At 39.4% G+C, this 18,216-nt stretch overlaps 1 protein-coding gene and 1 pseudogene across 1 annotated transcript; both read right to left on the reverse strand.

Moving 5' to 3' along the window:
* Nucleotides 1–296: 296 nt before the first annotated feature.
* MTLN (mitoregulin) lies at nucleotides 297–1,514 on the reverse strand. Its single transcript, XM_028832295.2, is given in 4 exon segments — nucleotides 297–390; nucleotides 933–1,345; nucleotides 1,348–1,460; nucleotides 1,463–1,514. Coding segments are annotated over 3 exon segments (438 nt in total). The 3' UTR covers nucleotides 297–390; nucleotides 933–1,072.
* A 15,732-nt stretch (nucleotides 1,515–17,246) lies between these two features.
* Nucleotides 17,247–17,944, reverse strand: LOC100430441 (acyl-protein thioesterase 1 pseudogene; annotated as a pseudogene).
* Between the last annotated feature and the right edge of the window lie 272 nt (nucleotides 17,945–18,216).

Below are 18,216 nucleotides of genomic sequence, written 5' to 3' on the forward strand. Positions count from 1 at the left end.
ATGAGCAGGGCCAAGGAATACACTGTTACTCTTGGAAGTTCAAAGGTCTTACATACAGCACCCTTACCTCAGTTATGTTTACACAGCCCCTTGCTTTCCAACAAGTTCAGTAAAAGAACCCATAATGGTCCCATAGCCAAGTCTGCTTTGTGGTGTACCAAAGAAGGGGCACGAGTTACATAATACATCTTCTCAAAAACACTAGTAAGTCAGTTTTGAAAATGCAGATCTCTTGATGCAGTAAACTGCATAAAAAACATGATACTTCCCCTTATGATAAAAATAAAAGGTTCAAAGATGTTTAATTTTTTTATTTTAAAAATAAAATTGATTCATAAAGTGCAAGAAGAAGTCGTTTCTTTCCAGTAGTCTATATGCATCTTCAACAAGCTGTTAGAAAAAAGAAAAGAATTAGAAATACACAATCTGTAACTTCAAACTGTACTGTGGTATTAAACCATGAACCATAAGATCTGGTGTTATGACTAGAAAACTGAGGTCCTGAAAATTTATGATACACAGCTCTTCTGAAAATGCTAAGGCTGGATGCAAGGTTCCTGACTTCCAGGCCACTGCTCTTTCCACTTTACCAGGCTGCCAACAACCTAAGAATTCAGTTTGGAGTTTACAATCGCCAAGGCGAAGATGTGCTACCAAGGATGTTAAAATCACCTCCCCGGTTCCTTTTTTCTTTTGTTCTTTCCAGTATTTTCTACAATGTTGTCTGGATGAGCGACATAGCACCGATAAGACATTCTCATTAAATAGTCAGTGAACTAAACTAAGACACCAAAGAGCAAGTTATTAGGGAATACAAAACTTCCACCCTCTGGTGTCTGTGGGAGTAAGTCCTATCCTAGCCAGAGTTGATCCTAAGCTATCCGCCCGACCCCAAAGTCTCCCTTTGTAATGTCACTAAGTGTACTGCTCACCAACACTCCAGGACGAGCCGGCCATGGCAGGCGGGGACTGTGTGACAAGCCTGGCTCTGGCCACCGCCGGACCGGAGCTCCGGTGAGGACAGGGCAAGGTGGCCATGCGGTGGATCGAATAGGGCGGAAGGCGCGGAGTCTCAGGCCAGGTCCAGCTTCTTCTGCGTCGCCGCCAGCTTGTCCTGCAGCCTCCGTTTCCTCCAGTCCAAGTAGCGCCTCCGCAGTCGGTTCGCCTGCCAGCCCAAGAGTACTCCAGATGCGAAGGCTACTAGCACGGACAACTGCAGCGTCCTCTCCGACACCTCCGCCATGGCGGTAGCCGGCGTGCAGCGCGGTCTACGGCGCGGCGGCGGGGTCAAAAGGCGCCGCGCGTTCAAGTGTGGGGCGCAGGGCAAAAATGAGGCCAAGGCGGCGGGGCACGCCCCGCGCAGCCGGCAAGGCGTTGGTCCTCTTGAAACTCACTAATAGTCCCATCTGCCTCGCCTTCAACTGAAGACTTTCCCAGCCTTTGGACGACCCCACCTTCCCTTTCCTGAACCCCCACAACATTTCTTGTTGAGGCCTTACAACATTAGTTAACATTGCGGGGGTATCTTGCTAACCCGACAGTAGTAAGCTCTTCACCGCTCTGTTTTCTCTCAGCAATAGAATGGGAGTGACTTGTGTAACTTTAAATTTTCTGGTAACCTGTTTTTTAAAAAATAAAAACAAAAACATGGAATTGTTTTTAATAAAGTATTTACTTATCCCAACATATACAGGATGTTATTTCAACGTATAACTCGTTTTTAAATTATTAAGGATATGCTTTGTTTTTTTCCTACCAAGTCTTTGAAAACTGGTCTATATTTTACAGGGAATAGCGCATCTCAATTTGAACACTGAATTTTCAATGGAGATACTTATCAGTGTCTAGATTACACAAAATGTACAGTTGAAAAAGTAGATTCCCAAGCTGTTCTAAAAACACATTTTTCCAATAACCGAATGGAGTACCAATTTTTAGATTAAATTTAAATTCATTAAAATGTTTTAAAAATTAGAAACTCAGTTCTTCAGTCACACTCACTATATATGGAAACAGTGGCTACCGTATTGGACAACCCACGTCTGGGGGCCATGCTGTACCAGAACTAACATGGGGTCAAAATTGTTGGGATAGGAAACAAACGCATTTCTAATGATGAAAGTCATTTTAACACCTCCTGGTGTTCAGGCCTTTGTGTAATCCCCTCCCCTTGAGTGTGGGTGTGACCTGTGACTTGCTTTTAACTAATATAATAAAGCAAAGGGGATGAGGATGTCACTCCTGTGATTACCACATGTTTTAATCTATTCTCACAATGCTAATAAAGACATACATGAGACTGAGTAATTTATAAAGGAAAGAAGTTTAATTGACTCACAGTTCCACATGGCTAGGGAGGCCTCACAATCATGGCAGAAGGCAAAAGAGGAGCAAAGACACATCTCACATGGCAGCAGGCAGGAGAGCCTGTGCAGGGGAACTTCCATTTATAAAACCATCAGATCTCATGAGACATATTCACTGTCACGAGAACAGCATGGGAAAGACACCCCCTCATGATTCAGTTACCTCCCACTGGGTCTTTCTCATGACATGTGGGAATTATGGGAGCTACAATTCAAGATTTGGGTGGGGACACAGCTAAATCATATCACTGTGTATATAAAATTTTTTAGCTAGTTAAAGACTCTCCTGTGGCTTGATGAAGTGGACATTCTGGAGAAGCTCATAGAACAAAGAGCTGCAGTGGCCTCTAGGAAAAACCTCCAGCCAACAGCCAGCAAAAAGCTAGAACCCTCAGTCCTAAAACCACAAGGAAATGAACTTTGCCCACAACCTGAATGAGCTTGGAAGCAGATTCTTCCCCATTTGAGCCTCCAGATGAAAACACAGCCTTACACATTCATTGCAGTCTTGTGAGACTATAACAGAGGACCCAGCTTAATTGTGCTTGGATTCCTGATCCATGGAAAATGTGAGATAATAAATGTGTATTGTTTTAAGTGACTACATTTGTGGTAATCTGTTACACAGTGTAATATATAGGAAAAAAAAAAGAGTGTTTTTCCCACTTTAATTCTCAATACAGACCACCTCGGGTCACTAAACAATACATTCAATACTCTGACACCAGAGTTGGGGTGAAGAAGACCTTTTTCCTATATGCCAATGAATTCTGCAGCAGACAACAGCTGGGTGTCCTCTAATTCAATTTAATTTTGACACTTACCTACCTGGATACAACATCAGGTCCCATAGGTTGAGGGCTCAGTCCCGCAAGACTTCTTCCTACTTCCAATGCCAATCACAAAGAGTAGGTTGTCACCTATGCTTCTGAAGAACCAGCTATAAATCAGGAATTCCAACAACTCCCTCCTTAGGTTTGATTAATTTTCTAAAGAGGCTTAGAGAACTCAGAAAAACACTTTACTTACTTTTACTCACTTATAATAAAGGATATTACAAAGGATATATTTAAATAGCCAGGTGGAAGAGATGGATAGCGTAAGGCATATAGGAAAGGGCATGGAGCTTCCATACCCTATTTAGGACCACTATCCTCCAGGAACTTCCACATGTTTAGCTATCCAAAAGCTCAATCAAACCCAATCCTTTTTGGGGTTTTAAGGAAGCTTCATTACATAGGCATGACTGATTACATCATTGGCCATTGGCGATCAAATTAACCTTCAGGCCCTTTCTCCTCCCTGGAAACTGGGGAGTAGGGCTGAAAGTCTAATCATGCCCTAGTCTTTCCAGTGGCCAGTCCCTGTCCTAGGGACCTCCAGTCATCTCAATAGCATACAAAAGGCATTCTTATCAATTACTTGAGATTCCAAGGATTTTAGGAGCTGGTATGCCAGGAATCAGGAATGAAGACCATATATATGTGTGTGTGTGTGTGTGTGTATATGTGTGTAGATATATATGTGTATATATACATATATGTGTGTATATATACATATATATGTGTATATGTACATATATACACACACACATATACACACATATATATATTCACAATATCACAGACAGTAATATAAAATGAATAAAGCCCTGAAAGGAAGGTCAGCAAGTGGAACCTGAACTCAGCCTCTCTGTAGAGATCAGCAAATGGACTTTCACACTTGAGGCAAAAGGTATCTTAGGAGGGAGATGATAAGGACAGTGTTGGGTCCAATGTGAATTCACATCTGCCACACTTAATGTTCATTTACTCAACAAATATTTATTGAATGCTGCAGTGGGCATTGGGAATGTAAAGGTGAATACAACACAAGGTCGGCCCTTAGCTTAGCACAAAGTAGAAGAAGTAGAAAAAAAAATTATGACACAGTGTGATGAGTTGGAATATGTGTGTAAGTATGTTGCTTAGACTTATAAAAAGAAGAAAAAAATCCTCATTATTGTAGTTTGGGAAAGCAAAACAAAACAAAACAAAACCCTCAGAGACATTCTTTCTCTTAAAATCCATCCAATCTCTCAGCCAATCCTGTTGGTTCTATTTTTAAAACATAGCCAGAATGAAATTGCTTCTTACCACTCTACTGCTACCAACAGATCCAAGCTGCTGTCACCTCTTTTCTGATTGCAATAGCCCTATCAGATTTCCATGGTTCTATATCTGTCCACCACATTCTCTTCTCAATACAGCAGCCAGAATGGGCCTTTGAAATCAGAAAAAGTTGAATCATGCCACTTGTGAAAGTTGATCATACCATTTGGGTCATTCTTGTCATACTCAATTAAAATAGATTTGAGAAGGCAGAGGGAAAGGCACTCAGGACACAAAACATTGCTCCAAGAATATAATTCTTTGCAAGCCTGGCTGCTGAAACTACCTGCTGTAACCTGAAACCAGTCTTATCTATAGCTACTGAAACAATCTCCTGGAGCTCTGAGAATAGTTTAACCCATTGCTGTCACTTACCAATCAAAACTTGTCAGTTCCTCAAAACTTTTCTAGGACCAAAGAACTTTCTGAGAGCAAAACATAACATTTCTCTTTTTACAATGAAAGCTTCAAGCTTCTCTTTGTTCTGCAGACATACCGAAGATCACCCAGACTATATGTATGTCCCAAGTTGCAATTCTGTCTTTCCAAATAAAATTTCCAAATTTCAGAGATTTGTCTCCATGTTTTGACTTTGACACACTCTTCTGCTAGAACTCTGCAGTGGCCAAAGCCCCTATGGTGGTCCCAAGTGTTCTGCAAGCCCGTTTCCCTTTCGCCCCTGAAGCTGTCACTGGCTTGCTCACTGTGTCTTGGGCTTACCAGGCAAGGTTCTACATAATAGCATTTGCATGGGTGGTCCCCCTATGTGGCATACTCTTCCCCAGATCCTTGAGTGGGTAACTTCCTCAACTCCTTTAAGTTTGTGCCAACTGTCACCTACTCAACTATTTAAAAATCACAGACTCAACCATCTCCCACTCAGGCACTCCTGATCCCCATGACCCTGTTCCGTTCTCCTCCAGAACTTGCTGTCTTCAACATGTATCATACTCAACTGTTTACTGTCTGTTTCCTGTGCTAGAATGTAAGCTGCTCCAGGGCAGGGATTTTTGGCTCCATTGTGGACTGGTGAATCCCAAGTGCCTAGAACAAGGACTGGCATATAACAGACACTCAGTAAATATTTGGTGTTGATGACAGTGGAGAGCGGTCAGGGATGGCTTCTGAGTGGATGGCTAAACTGTATCTTGAAAGATACCTCACAAACTGAGAAGAGACTAAATTTCTCTGTGTCTCACTTGACTCATTTGTAAAATAAGGAGTTTAGTGTTACTCAACAGCTCTAAGACATTTTAAAGAGCCACTTTTGGCAGCCTCAAGTTGCATACTTGGGCCACTGGTGTTACTGCAAATTTGAACCTCACTTGGAATTCTGGTCTCATCCCTAAGATGTCTTTAGACTAAAAATAGGCTAGATCATGTACACCAGAGTCTGGAATATGGGAAAGCCTTAGACACATAGAAATGGAAGAGAATATAGATATATTTTTGTTGAAGCAGAAGGAAACTCTGGCCACTGGGGAGAATACAGCTGCTGGGGAGAAGGCAGGGACATAAACTTTAAAATCCCTCTTAAAGAGCCACTGTGTCCCCAGCTTGCCACTTTGTGTTTTACCCCTGAGTGAATTGTTTCAATGGAGCATTTTAGTGAACTTCACAATGGTAAAGCAGCTTTGAGGTAATGCTTAAATTTGGATTAACAGGCTGAATAGTCAAGCATAGTAAGTTAATTGATTGCAAGAGTGCCTTTTGAAAGATGCATTAGCTGCTACTGTTGAGTTTGCTGTTTGAAGGGCTTACCAAGGGGAAAGACTTTACCATTTATAGTGTTAGATCTTTATTGCTTGTAAATAAGTTCATTTAAAGTGTATAAAAGAAATCAGTTTCCTCTGCAACTCCTAGACCCTAAACAACAAAATGATTACTTTATACCTTAAATTTAGCCCCATAAAAGGTATAGCCTTGCCATGACTAAAATGGAACACTCACCTCAATAAATCTTTGAGTTCTGGCCCTAAAGACTCTTGCTGGGCCTGTTTCACCCGAGACACAAGCAGACAACCCAGTGTCTTGGGAGTCTAATCACCAGGTCCTTTGTCTCCCATTATCTTCCTCTGAGCTGTTGGGAATGGGAAGGGAAACCCCTGTAGGGTTGGGTGATGTGCTCAAGTTCTTCACCTGCCCTGACCAGTACCAGCAGACACACACCCACAAGGCTGAGACTTAGAGGAGGTAGGCAGGAATACCAAGTAGACAGGCTAGGTGTGTCATTCCAAATGTGGATCATTTTCTCCCAGTGCAGGGCAAGAACACAAGGAGTTCCATAAGGCAAGGCTGAGCCTCGAGCTTTGATCCTTCTTTTTCACAGGAACAAGCACTTCAAGTCTGCCTGTCCATTCTGTAATTCTGAAGACACACTGTACAACAGCCTTCTATAACCCTTTCAGGAAGAACAGGAAAATCCTTCTGAGTAACCTCCTATACCTAAGACCTTAAGTGAGAAACAGGAGTAGAAATGACAGGGAAGGGATTTTTGTGGGCTGAGAGAATGCATTTGTGAACATTCTGGGGCTGCAAAAAGCTGAATCAGGCTGGGTGCAGTGGCTTACACTGGTAATCTCAGCACTTCGAGTCTCCAGGGTGGGAAAACCACTTGCCTCCAGGAGTTTGAAACCAGGCTGGACAACATAGCGAGACCCTGTCTCTACAAAAAATAAAAAAATTTAGCCGGGTGTGGTGGTGCGTGTCTGTATTCCTAGCTACGTGAGAGACTGAGGTGGGAGGATTGCTTGAGTTTGCAGTGAGCCATGATCTCATCACTGCATTCCAGCCTGGGTGGCAGAGTAAAACCCTGTCTAAAACAAAATTATTTTAAAAATGCTGAATCAGCAAGAGTTAGAGGAATAGGAGTGGAAGAAAGGTAGAACAAGAAGACAGAGCCTTGCAGGCCATGTCAATGACTTTGGATTTTATTCAGAGTGAAATGAACAGCCTTTTTTTTTTTTTTTTTTTTCTTTTTTTCTTAAGCAGGGGAATTGCATAATCCTGTTCACATAGTAATAACATTAACCTGATTTCAGATGGAGAATGGATTGGAAGTCACCAAGGATGGAAGCAGGGAGGCCAGTTGGGACACTATTCCAGTAGTTCACATAAAAGACAATAGTAGTGTAGCCTGTGATGGACGATGTTTGGTAGATTTGGTGTAGTTCTGTGCAGAAAACAAAAACACATGTGGGGGAGAAGAAAAGACACACACACAATACCTTTAAGGGTAAACAATCTTTATCCCATGTAAATGGCAATGCAGATACAATAAGCAAATGATATAATAAGCAAATTGATATAATAAGCAAATTGCAATGGGAAGGGAAGAAGGGAAAAGATATATATATATATCTATGTATATATACACTCACCAGACTATGGAGGATTCATTGCCAGACCGGGAAGCAACAGCCTGGGCTCCAGAGTTGGACACTACACTCATCAGACTATGGAGGATTCACCACCAGGCCGGGAAGCAACAGCCTGGCCTCCAAAGTCGGCCACTCATTCATGCACAGATGAGGAGAGGTCTCCTGAAGCTTCAGCATGGTCTGAGACCCTAGCTCTTTTTGTAACAAGTCATTAAGGCCCCTTGTGACTGGGCTCAAGGAACACAAAAAGGTCAACTTGTTTTTGTGATTGTCTATTGTTTTTCAATAACTAACATATAGGAATAGATTGAAATAGAGATTTCTCCGAAACAGCGCTGGATGAATGCCTCAAAGGGGCTCACACAACCTGTTCTGGGACTTGGTGACCATTATTTGTGTCCATGTTCAATTGAGTTCAAATTTAAAATTTAACTTTTCCTCCACAGGTGCAGATAATAAAGCAACTCCATCTTGCTAGTCTACCATATTGACTTCTGATTAACCTCTGTTCTGGAAATGCCTCTGAGATTTCTACTTTTTCTACTGTTCTTTCTTGCCTCTCTCTGAGGGGTTGATTTCAATTGTTACACATTCCTTCCCTGTGGTGTATAATCTTTGGGCCTGGGGGATAAGGACTCAGGGATCCACTATACCTTCTCATGGCTGCCAAAGTCTATCTATCACTTCTGTTTGTAAGTCCCTCTTAAATGTTTCTTTCTGAGAAGCCAGACATGTCAGCCTTCTTCTTTCACCTCTCAGCTTCCTGGGCTTTGGGGTTAAGTTTGCATAGACTTGCTCATCACAGAACATTTAGGGTTGACAGCTTTTTTCTTTTAGCACTGTAAAGATGTTCCATTGTTCTGGCTTATGTAGTTTTGGAAAAGAAGTCTGCTGTAATTCTTTTTTTTTTTTTTTTTTTTTTTTTGAGATGGAGTCTCGCTCTGTCACCCAGGCTGGAGTGCAGTGGTGTGATCTCAGCTCACTGCAAGCTCAGCCTCCCAGGTTCACACCATTCTCCTACCTCAGCCTCCCGAGTAGCTGGGACTACAGGTGCCCACCACCACACCTGGCTAATTTTTTGTATTTTTAGTAGAGATGGGATTTCACCATGTTAGCCAGAATGATCTCGATCTCCTGACTTCATGATCCGCCTGCCTCAGCCTCCCAAAGTGCTGGGATTACAGGCATGAGCCACCATGCCTGGCCAGTCAGTTGTAATTCTTATCTGTATATAATGTATCTTTTTCCCAATAGCTGTTTTTAAGACTTTATAAGGATGTGTGAGCAATTGGTCATGATATATTTTGGTATGTTTTTACAAAGTTTATTCTGTTTCAGGTTTGTTGAATCTCCTGGATCTGTGGGCTTATAGTTTTTACCAAATTTAGAAAACTTCTGGCCATCCTTCCTTCAAATATTTTGTGTCTCTCTTTTTTCTATGACTTCCATTACATGCATCTTAGACTGATATCCCACAGATCACTGAGGCATTATTCTCTCTCTGTTCAGCAACTTTATTTCCTATACTTTGCCTGTAAATTCTAGTCACCTGTGCCTCCCAGGGTGCCAGTCTCCATCCCCTCAATTCAGTGGGGCTCTGTTTGCTTTTGCCTTCCCTGCACTGTGGCCTGGAAACTCTCTCCAGGCAGTAAACTGGAGCCATCGTAGGACTGAATTCACTTGTTTTGTTTCCTTTGGGGATCATAGTTCTGTGCTACCTGTTGTACCATGTCTGAAATTAGTTGTTCGATTAATTTTGTGCATTCTTAAATAGTTATTTATGGTGGGCAGGTAGTTCCTATGGCTTATAATCTTTCATGGGTGGACACAGTTAAAACGTTTTATATATTTTGGTATGTTTATTTGATTAATGTCTGCCCTTCTCCACTAGACTGTAAATTTCATGAGAGCAGGGACCATTTTTGTTTCTGTTTAACATGTTTCCTCATAGTATGTGCTTAATAAGTACTTGTAGAATAAGACAATTATTTTAGATAAAAAATATTTATTTAGAATGAGGAATCATAAAAATCATATTTAAAAATCAATTTAAAAAAAATTAACAAATACCATCAATAAGAATTTATCACTTTGTAGGCAAGTTAGAGCTGTGCCTGTAAAGCACAGCCTCTCTCAGCAATGCAGAGTTGGTTTTGTAAGACAGAGTTCAGAGATTGGAGATTTTCAAAAATAGGATGTTGGCTGAGTGCGGCGGCTCATGCCTGTAATCCCAGCACTTTGGGAGGCCAAGGTAGGCAGATCACTTGATGCCAGGAATCCATGACCAGCCTGGTTAACATGGTGAAACCCTATCTCTACAAAAAAATTACAAAAATTAGAGGGGCATGGTGGTGGGCGCCTGTAACTCCAGCTACTTGGGAGGCTGAGGCATGCAAATCGCTTGAACCTGGGAGGCAGAGGTTACAGCGAGTTGAGATCCTGCCACTGTACTCCAGCCTGGGTGACAGAGCGAGACACTGTCTCAAAACAAAAAACAAAAAACCCAGGAGTGTTTAGGGTGCTTTTTTGTTGTTATTGTTTTATTGTTTTATTTTTATTTTATTTATTTATTTTTAAATGTTTTTTAATGTTTAACTGTGAAAGCAAGTAACACCATTGATGGCTGGTTAACTTTCAGAAGCTTGTTCGCTGAATAGAGTGAACAACTGTTGCTAATTGGCTGATTTTAGGGAGTGTATTTACTGATGTGAAGTTGTCATGATTGATTAGGATGGGTTTAAAACTGGCTTCGGGCCGGGCGCGGTGGCTCAAGCCTGTAATCCCAGCACTTTGGGAGGCCGAGACGGGCGGATCACGAGGTCAGGAGATCTGAGACCATCCTGGGTAACACAGTGAAACCCCGTCTCTACTAAAAATACAAAAACTTAGCCGGGCGAGGTGGCAGGCGCCTGTAGTCCCAGCTACTCGGGAGGCTGAGGCAGGAGAATGGCGTGAACCCGGGAGGCAGAGCTTGCAGTGAGCTGAGATCCGGCCACTGCACTCCAGCCTGGGTGACAGAGCGAGACTCCGTCTCAAAAAAAAAAAAAAAAAAAAAAAAAACTGGCTTCGGTCATTATTTGTTGCCATGGTCAGATAATAATAATTCCTTTCTAGGAGAATAGAGTTTTTTTTCCTTAATCCTCCTTTTTAATCATCCATCAGAGTTGCAGAAAATACTCTATGAATTCTCCAGAGCCTTACCACTGTTCCTGACTCTTCTTAAACATATGTTTTCATTTTCAGTGGTCTGATTTCCTGTTACCTATCAATCAACATATTCATCTTGTTTTGTCTTTGATCAATGAACATTTGTAACACTGGATAACAAACACTGAGCTATGAGAGAGACAAAAATAACTAATAATAAGATGGGACTAGTAGGCACTTAGAAACCAATCACCCAATATGTTTTCCAGGCTTGAAGACAAGTCTCAGATTTGTTGAGTCAATAACTTCCCAACACCTCAGGTAGACAGGTTGCCTTTTCTCTTAGTTGTCCCAGCACCATTGTTGAAAAGATTATCCTTTCACCATTGGATGGTTTTGGCAGCCTTGTCAAAAGTAAGTTGACCATTATGTCTGTCTTTACACCAATAACATGCTGCCCTGATTGCAGCAGTTTTGCAGTACGTTGAAATTAGATACTATGATTCCTCAACTTCAGTCTTCTTTTTCAAAATTGTTTTAGCTACTCTAGATCCTTTGCTTTTGTATAAAAGCTTTAGAATTATTTATTAAATCATCAATTTCTATTTCAAAAAATCTGCTGAGATTTTTATTATAATTGCATTGAATTTACAGATAAATTGGGGGAGAATTGATATCATAATGATACTGAGTGTTCTGATCCATAAACAAAGTATCTCTCTATATTTATTTATTTACTTCTTATTTCTCCTTATTAATGTTCTGTAGTCTTCTTCATAACAATTTTTCACTTAGATTTTCTCTAAATACGTAAAGATTTTTGATGCCACCGTAAATGGTAGTGTTTTTTACATTGTAATTTGTAATTTACAATTGTTTATTGGTCACATATGGAAATACATTTAATTTTGTATATTGCTTTTATGTACTCTGATATGACTAAACTTCTGGTATTGTTTCTCTAGATTCTTTGGAATATTCTATGTAGACAATCATGTTGTCTATGAATAAAGACAGTTTTGTTTCTTCCTTTCTAGTCTGTAAAATGTTTTCCTCTCTCACTTTATTGCACTTGCTAGGCCTCCAGTACAATGTGGAGTGAGTGGAAGTCCTTGCCTTGTTCTCAATCATAGGGGGAAAGCATTCCACTTTTTCCCTTTTTTGTCAGAATTAAATTTTATTTCACATTGAAAGAAACCGTGAAAAGGATTTACATTTTCCCATATTGCAGCACAACATCTTAATGAATGAAATATTTCTTGCCATAATAAGATCTTGTTAGTTTGAATAACTGAAACAACTGTTTATGTTCTTCAAGGTAAGGCAAAATGACTTAGCAAATAGTGGTTTAAAAGTTTTAAATCCAGACATAAACATATGGCTTCATTATTAACATCCTTTATAGTCCATTACAAAATTATTCCCACTCTCAATTAGCACCCATTTACAAAGATGCATTCCTAACATTGTTTTGGTCAGTTGGAAAACAGCAGAAAAATTAAAGCTCAGAAATCTCAGGCTTACATTTTTGCTGCATATTAAACTGTGTGGTAACTACACCATACATATACAGTTCTAGCTAATCTTTATTACCCACAAATTTGTTTTCAAATAATTTTTACTAATCTGAAAAATTTGACTATTTAAAAGCAAATGACTGTAGTTTTTATGTTTGCACAAAATACTAATTTTTAAGCCATTTATGCTAATATTTTAGAAAAGACATTTTAAAAATGCATTCAGAATGTCAATTCTGATATTTTAAAAAGTTAAAAATAAAAATTAAAAGTTATTCAGAAAAGTGAAATTTTCAAGTAAGTTCATTAGCAAATAAAATAATGCAAATTTTCTAATAGATTGCTCATTTTATACAGTAGTTGGCTTCAAAAATACATACAAAATAAGTAAATGTAAACATTTACTTATTTAGTAACAAGGAGAATCATCTTAGAAATTAGTTTTGAGTTCAGTCTTAAATATTTCAGAACATACTAGAATATGACCTATTCATTCTTTCAGTTGATTACAGAAAAATAAAACCACAGAATTATTTATGTTAACTGGATTAACAATTCTAATTACTAAATAGGTCTAGATTTGGGCTAACGTACAGTTTTTTTAAATATGTAGGAAATTTTGAGTAATATTTACTCTCTTTGTAAAGTATACATACACTTTAAATACCATGTGTTTGTAATTCAGGATGTCAAATTATAGCATGCATTGAGAATACATGTCTATGGCAGGGAGATAGTATTTGGTCTGTTAGGGATAGTAAAGGAAGAAAGAATATTTCTTGAGAGAAAAAAAAGAATATTAAATAGAAACATCAGGGAAAAGAAAAGCCTGGTCCTCAAAATAAAAGGGCCATTAATTGAAGAGAGCACTTAAAAGCATTATCTCTGTTATTAGGAATAATGAAATACTACCTTATTCTTACTACATATTACAATCATGTATATTTGTGCTGAGTGTGTATATATATTTACACAATTCAACATATATATTTATGTATATTTATTTATACACAAACTACATGTAGTATAGTATTTTTATAGTGTGTATATATATAGTATAGTATATATATAATGTGTGATTGTGTGTGTGTGTGTGTGTGTGTGAGTGAGAACATGTGGTGTTTGATTTTCTGTTCCTGTGTTAGTTTGCTGAGGATGATGGCTTCCAGTTTCATCCATATCCTTGAAAAGGACATGATTTCATTCTTTTTATGGCTGCATAGTATTCCATGGTGTATATGTGCCATATTTTCTTTATCCGGTCTATCATTCATGGGCATTTGGTTTGGTTCCATGTCTTTGCTATCGTGAATAGTGCTATAATAAACATACATGTGCATGTGTCTTTATAGTAGAATGATTTATATTCCTTTGGGTATATACCCAGTAATGGGATTGCTGGGTCAAATGGCATTTCTGGTTCTAGATCCTTGAGAAATCACCACAATGTTTTCCACAATGGTTGAACTAATTTACATTTCCACCAACAGTGTAAAAGTGTTCCTATTTCTCCACAGACTCGCCAGCATCTATTGTTTCTTGACTTTTTAATAATTGCCATTCTGACTGGCATGAGATGGTATCTCATTGTGGTTTTGATTTGCATTTCTCTAATGATCAGTGATGATGAGATTTTTTTTTCATATGTTTGTCGTCCGCATAAATGTCTTCTTCTGAGAAGTGTTCAGATCCTTTGCCAACTTTCTGATGGGGTTGTTTATTTCTTGTATATTTGTTTAAGAATCCTTGTAGATTCTGGATATTAGACCTTTGTCAGTTGGGTAGATTGCAAAATTTTTCTCCCATTCTGTAGGTTGCTTGTTCACTCTGATGCTAGTTTCTTTTGCTGTGCAGAAGCTCTTTAGTTTAATTAGATCCCATTTGTCACTTTTGGCTTTTGTTGCACTGCTTTTGGTGTTTTCATCATGAAGTCTTTGCCCATGCCTATGTCCTGAAGGGTATTGCCTAGGTTTTCTTCTAGGGTTTTTATGGTTTTGCATTTTACATTTAAGTCTTTAATCCATCTTGAGTTAATTTTTGTATAAGGTTTAAGGAAGGGATCCAGTTTCAGTTTTCTGCATATGGCTAGCCAGTTTTCCCAGCACCATTTATTAAATAGGGACTCTTTTCCTCATTGATTGTTTTTGTCAGGTTTGTCGAAGATCAGATGGTTGTAGATGTGTGGGGCTATTTCTGAGGCCTCTGTTCTGTTCCATTGGTCGACATGCCTGTTTTGGTACCAGTATTATGCTGTTTTGGTTATTGTAGCCTTGTAGTATAGTTTGAAGTCAGGTAGCATGATGCCTCTAGCTTTGTTCTTTTTTCTTAGGATTTTCTTGGCTATAAGGGCTCTTTTGGGGTTCCACAGGAAATTTAAAGTAGTGTTTTTCTAATTCTGTGAAGAAAGTCAACGATAGCTTGATGGGAATAGCATCTGAATCTATAAATTACTTTGGGCACTATGGCCATTTTCACAATATTGATTCTTCTTATCCATGAGCATGGAATGTTTTCCCATTTGTTTGTGTCCTCTCTTATTTCCTTGAGCAGTGGTTTATATTTCTCCTCGAAGAGGTCCTTCATGTCCCTTGTAAGCTGTATTCCTAGGTATTTTATTCTCTTCGTAGCAGTTGTTAGTGGGAGTTCATTCATGATTTGGCTCTCTGCTTGTCTGTTGTTGGTGTATAGGAATGCTTGTGATTTTTGGACATTGATATTGTACTATCAGACTTTGCTGAACTTGCTTATCAGCTTAAGGAGTTTTGGGGCTGAGACGATGGCATTTTCTATACATACAATCATGTCATCTGCAAACAGAGGCAATCTGACTTCTTCTCTTTCTATCTGAATATGCTTTATTTCTTTCTCTTGCCCGATTGCCTGGCCAGAACTTCCAATACTATGTTGAATAGGAGCATCGAGAGAGGGCATCCGTGTCTTGCAGCGGTTTTCAAAGGGAATGCGTCCAGCTTTTGCCCATTCAGTATAATATTGGCTATGGGTTTGTCATAAATAGCTCTTATTATTTTGAGATTGTTTCATCAATACCTGGTTTATTGAGAGTTTTTAATATGAAGCGATGTTGAATTTTGTCAAAGGCCTTTTCTACATCTATAGAGATAATCATGTGGTTTTTGTCATTGATTCTATGTGATGGATTACGTTTACTGATTTATGTATGTTGAACCAACCTTGCATCCCAGGGATGAAGCCAATTTGATCATAGTTGATAAGCTTTTTAATGTGCTGCTGAATTCAGTTTGCCAGTATTTTATCAAGGATTTTCGCATCAATGTTCATCAGGGTTATTGGCCTGAAGTTTTCTTTTTTTGTTGTGTCTCTGCCAGGTTTGGGTATCAGGATGATGCTGGCCTCATAAAACAAGTTAGGGAGGAGTCCCTCATTTTTAATTGTTTGGAATAGTTACAGAATAAATGGTACCAACTCCTCTTTGTACCTCTGGTAGAATTTGGCTGTGAATCTGTCTGATCCTAGGCTTTTTTTTGGTTGGTAGGCTATTAATTACTGCCTCAATTTCAGAACTTGTTATTGGTCTATTCAGGGATTCAGCTTCTTCCTGCTTTAGTCTTGGGAGGGTGTTTGTTTCCAGGAATTTATTCATTTCTTCTAGGTTTTCTAGTTTATTTGCATAGAGGTGTTTATAGTATTCTCTGATAGTAGTTTGTATTTCTGTGAGATCAATAGTGATATCGCCTTTATTTTTTTTATTGTGTCTATTTCATTCATCTCTCTTTTCTTCCTTATTAGTCTAGCTAGCAGACTATTTTGTTAATTTTTTCAAAAAAACAACTCCTGGATTCATTGATTTTTTTAAGAGTTTTTCATGGTCAATACATGGTGACATTTTAGCAATTTTAGAATAAATCCATAGACTAAATCACAGCATGCATAAATCATTTATATCTTAATGGCTCATTTAATTATTTTATTTTATTTTACTTTTTTTAGAGACAGGGTCTTGCTCTGTTGCCCACGTTAAAAGGCAGTGGCAATCATAACTCACTATAGCCTTGGACTCCCAGGCTCAAGTGATCCTTCTGTCTCAGCCTCTTGGGTAGTTGAGACTACAGTTGTGCACCACCACATCCTGCTAAATTTTTAATTTTTTGTAGAGACAGGGTCATACTGTGTTGCTCAGGCTGGTCTTAAACTCCTGGCCTCAAGTGATCCTCCCCCTTTGACCTCTCAAAGCACTGAGATTACAGGCTTGAGCCACCATGCCTGGCCTTAACTGTTCATTTAAACCTGAACAAATGTTCATTAAGCATACTAGTAATTTTTTTTTTTTTTGAGCTCTTTAACCCAGGCTGGAGTGCAGTGGCTCCATCTCAGCTCACTGCAACCTCTGCCTCCAAGGTTCAAGCAATTCTCCTGCCTCAGTCTCCCGAGTAGCTGAGATTACAGGCGTGCACCACCATCGCTGGCTAATTTTTGTACTTTTTGTAGAGATGGAATTTCACTAAGCTAGCTTCTTTTTCTCAAACATAATTATTAAAATAAGTGAAAAAACTTCATTTATTGTAATACTGATATATTCTACCATATATCTGTGTATAGAAATGTACAGAAACTTAAAAGATCATAATTGCCCATGAGGAGCCATAAGTTAGTTCATGCCATTGGCGTGTATTTGCAAAACATTTTCACACTGCAAACATTAGAAGTTTAAAGATCTGGCTGGGGGAAAGGTTTATACTCTACTACAGTGATGCTGGTGTATTTCTGCAGAAGGCCTTTGTAGTGAAATCTATCAACAGGAGGTAGGAGTTTATCAACAAATTGCTTGATAGCCATCATTTCCTGGCGACAAGCTGTGCATCACGCCTATGAAGGTTTTGAAGTTTACTTTGGCTGGATATACCAATGCTTTCAGATTTTCAACAGTAAGAAAACCAAACATTAGTGAAACTAAAGGATCACAATTTCCAAGGCACTGGAGAATAGAAATATCTCTATTTGTGCCACAATGGCACCCTGTAGAAATGGATCCCAAAGTGGGCAACTCAGTTGCCCAAAGTCAGCAACTGAGTGCAGTGACACTCGGTGCTGGTTGCTGCTTTGTGGTAAAAGATGTACATAAAGACAAGAGCTCCTCCTTGAGAAAATCCTCCCAAAACAATTCTGTAGAAGAAATGCCATTCTTCACCTCTTGATTTATCAATGCTTTTACATTTTCTGTTGCCTGTTTAATTCCAGGTTCACCCTTCCGTGAATCTAGCGAAAGTCGTAAAATATCAAACCAAGAGGTCATAGGCAGATTCATACTGAATGTAGCAGGCACGACTGTTACATAACTGGAGCATGCAGGCAGATATATTGATATGTGAACTGATACATGCAAAGGTTTCTATCCATCCATGCCTTGTGTCTCTCAATCTATAAAAGCAAATCATCTCGATTTAAGACCCTCTCCACTGATGCCCGTCCCTTCAATCTGGGACTGGGCAGCTGGAGGTCCTGAGGGTCCCATGGGTTACATTCTGTCCCCAATGCAGAGGGCCCCAGGAAAAGGAAGGCTGTGATGCCCGCACCTTCCCCACACGGCACAAGCCCAGTCTATTGGACCATCCACAGCCTACCCTGGGCAGGGCAGAGCCTCAATTTTTCAATATTAAGAATGATTTTAGGTCTGGGA

Source organism: Macaca mulatta, chromosome 13 (assembly GCF_049350105.2).
Source record: "Macaca mulatta isolate MMU2019108-1 chromosome 13, T2T-MMU8v2.0, whole genome shotgun sequence".
Taxonomy (NCBI): Eukaryota; Metazoa; Chordata; class Mammalia; order Primates; family Cercopithecidae; genus Macaca; species Macaca mulatta.